This window comes from Lottia gigantea (genome assembly GCF_000327385.1).
Source record: "Lottia gigantea unplaced genomic scaffold LOTGIsca_5941, whole genome shotgun sequence".
Lineage (NCBI taxonomy): Eukaryota > Metazoa > Mollusca > Gastropoda > Lottiidae > Lottia > Lottia gigantea.
The window spans coordinates 1-1975 of NW_008710031.1; the positions used below are offsets into that span (position 1 = coordinate 1).

The following is a 1975-nucleotide window of genomic DNA, read 5'->3' on the forward strand; positions in this document are numbered from 1 at the left end:
GTTAGATATCTCGCTGGAGGTGCATAGTTCTGTATCCGTATATCGTTGCTGAAGAATGCAATTAGGTTCTTCATAGTGCCTTGGAATTTAGTAGATTAGCATCTAAGGATCTTTCTACCGCAGGATACAGTAAATGTTATTTTTGATTTGTCTTTAGCTTGATCATCATAGCTCGGCCAAGCTGTATATAAAAAGTCTTATCAAAAGTAACATATTACCTCTATAGCTGTAAGCAATTCGACGCTTTAATCAATGATATGATTTTAGATAATGGTGGCCAGATACATGCTGGTGGTAACAATTGGCCATTGAGAGGATGGAAAGCCTCGTTATGGGAAGGTGGTCTTCATGGAGTTGGATTTGTCAACAGTCCATTACTGAAACAAAAAGGTGTAGTTAGAAAAGAACTGATCCACGTTTCTGACTGGTTTCCAACATTTCTCAATCTAGCTGGTGGATCTTTCAATGGAACCAAACTGGATGGATATGATCAGTGGAAAACCATCAGGTAAACTTGAATTTTATCTTTCGTCTTTGTTGTGATCAGTATTATCATCCCAGTGCCAGCAGCAGCACCAGCTTCAACGGTACAATCCGAATCATCATCATTGGAAACAGAAGTATCAGTAGCAGCGGCAACATCAGAAGCAGCAACATCCACATTTCCATCAGTAGCTGCAGTATCAGCAGCAACAGCACCAGCGGTATCAGCAGCAAAACCAGCCGTATCAGAAGTATCAGTAAATATCATCAGTATTAGCACCATCAAAAGCAATAGTATCAGCAACAATAGTATCTGCAACAGTAGCATCAGCAACAGTAGTATCAGCAACAGAAGCAAAAGCACCAGAAGCAGCAACAGTACAATCAGTATCACCAGCAACAGTACCTTCATTATCACGCGCAACAACATCATCAGTATCAAGACCATCAAAATCTGTAAAAGCAGGAAAAAAACATTTGAAGCAGTGGCATCATCAGCAGTATCGGTAACAGAAGCAGCAGCACCATTGGAAGCAGTAGCATCATCAGCAGTATCGGTAACAGAAGCAGCAGCACCATTGGAAGCAGTGGCATCATCAGCAGTATCGGTAACAGAAGCAGCAGCACCATTGGAAGCAGTAGCATCATCAGCAGTATCGGTAACAGAAGCAGCAGCAGCATTGGAAGCAGTAGCATCATCAGCAGTATCGGTAACAGAAGCAGCAGCACCATTGGAAGCAGTAGCATCATCAGCAGTATCGGTAACAGAAGCAGCAGCACCATTGGAAGCAGTAGCATCATCAGCAGTATCGGTAACAGAAGCAGCAGCACCATTTGAAGCAGTGGCATCATCAGCAGTATCGGTAACAGAAGCAGCAGCACCATTGGAAGCAGTAGCATCATCAGAAGTATCGGTAACAGAAGGAGCAGCAGCATTGGAAGCAGTAGCATCATCAGCAGTATCGGTAACAGAAGCAGCAGCATTGGAAGCAGTAGCATCATCATCAGCAGTATCGGTAACAGAAGGAGCAGCAGCATTGGAAGCAGTAGCATCATCAGCAGTATCGGTAACAGAAGGAGCAGCAGCATTGGAAGCAGTAGCATCATCAGCAGTATAGGTAACAGAAGGAGCAGCAGCATTGGAAGCAGTAGCATCATCATCAGCAGTATCGGTAACAGAAGGAGCAGCAGCATTGGAAGCAGTAGCATCATCATCAGCAGTATCGGTAACAGAAGCAGCAGCATTGGAAGCAGTAGCATCATCATCAGCAGTATCGGTAACAGAAGGAGCAGCAGCATTGGAAGCAGTGGCATCATCAGAAGTGGCATAAAACATTAGAGCGTTATAATTTGTATTTTCTGGTGGTGTTTACTCATTATCCCAATTGACCAATCTGTAAATTGGTTCGGATATTTTCGGGAAAGATCAATGCTATCAGGCTAGTACACACGATCTTCGTGAACTTATGTAAAGACCTTGTAACAAATGGTG

The 1975-nt window shown here is 43.3% G+C and overlaps 1 protein-coding gene across 1 annotated transcript; it reads right to left on the reverse strand.

Moving 5' to 3' along the window:
- Nucleotides 1–889: 889 nt before the first annotated feature.
- LOTGIDRAFT_176894 (hypothetical protein) lies at nt 890–1819 on the reverse strand (the record flags this gene model as incomplete). The annotated part of the gene is made up of 1 exon (XM_009063705.1): nt 890–1819. A coding segment is annotated over one exon (930 nt), but the record flags the coding sequence as incomplete, so codon positions are not given.
- Between the last annotated feature and the right edge of the window lie 156 nt (nt 1820–1975).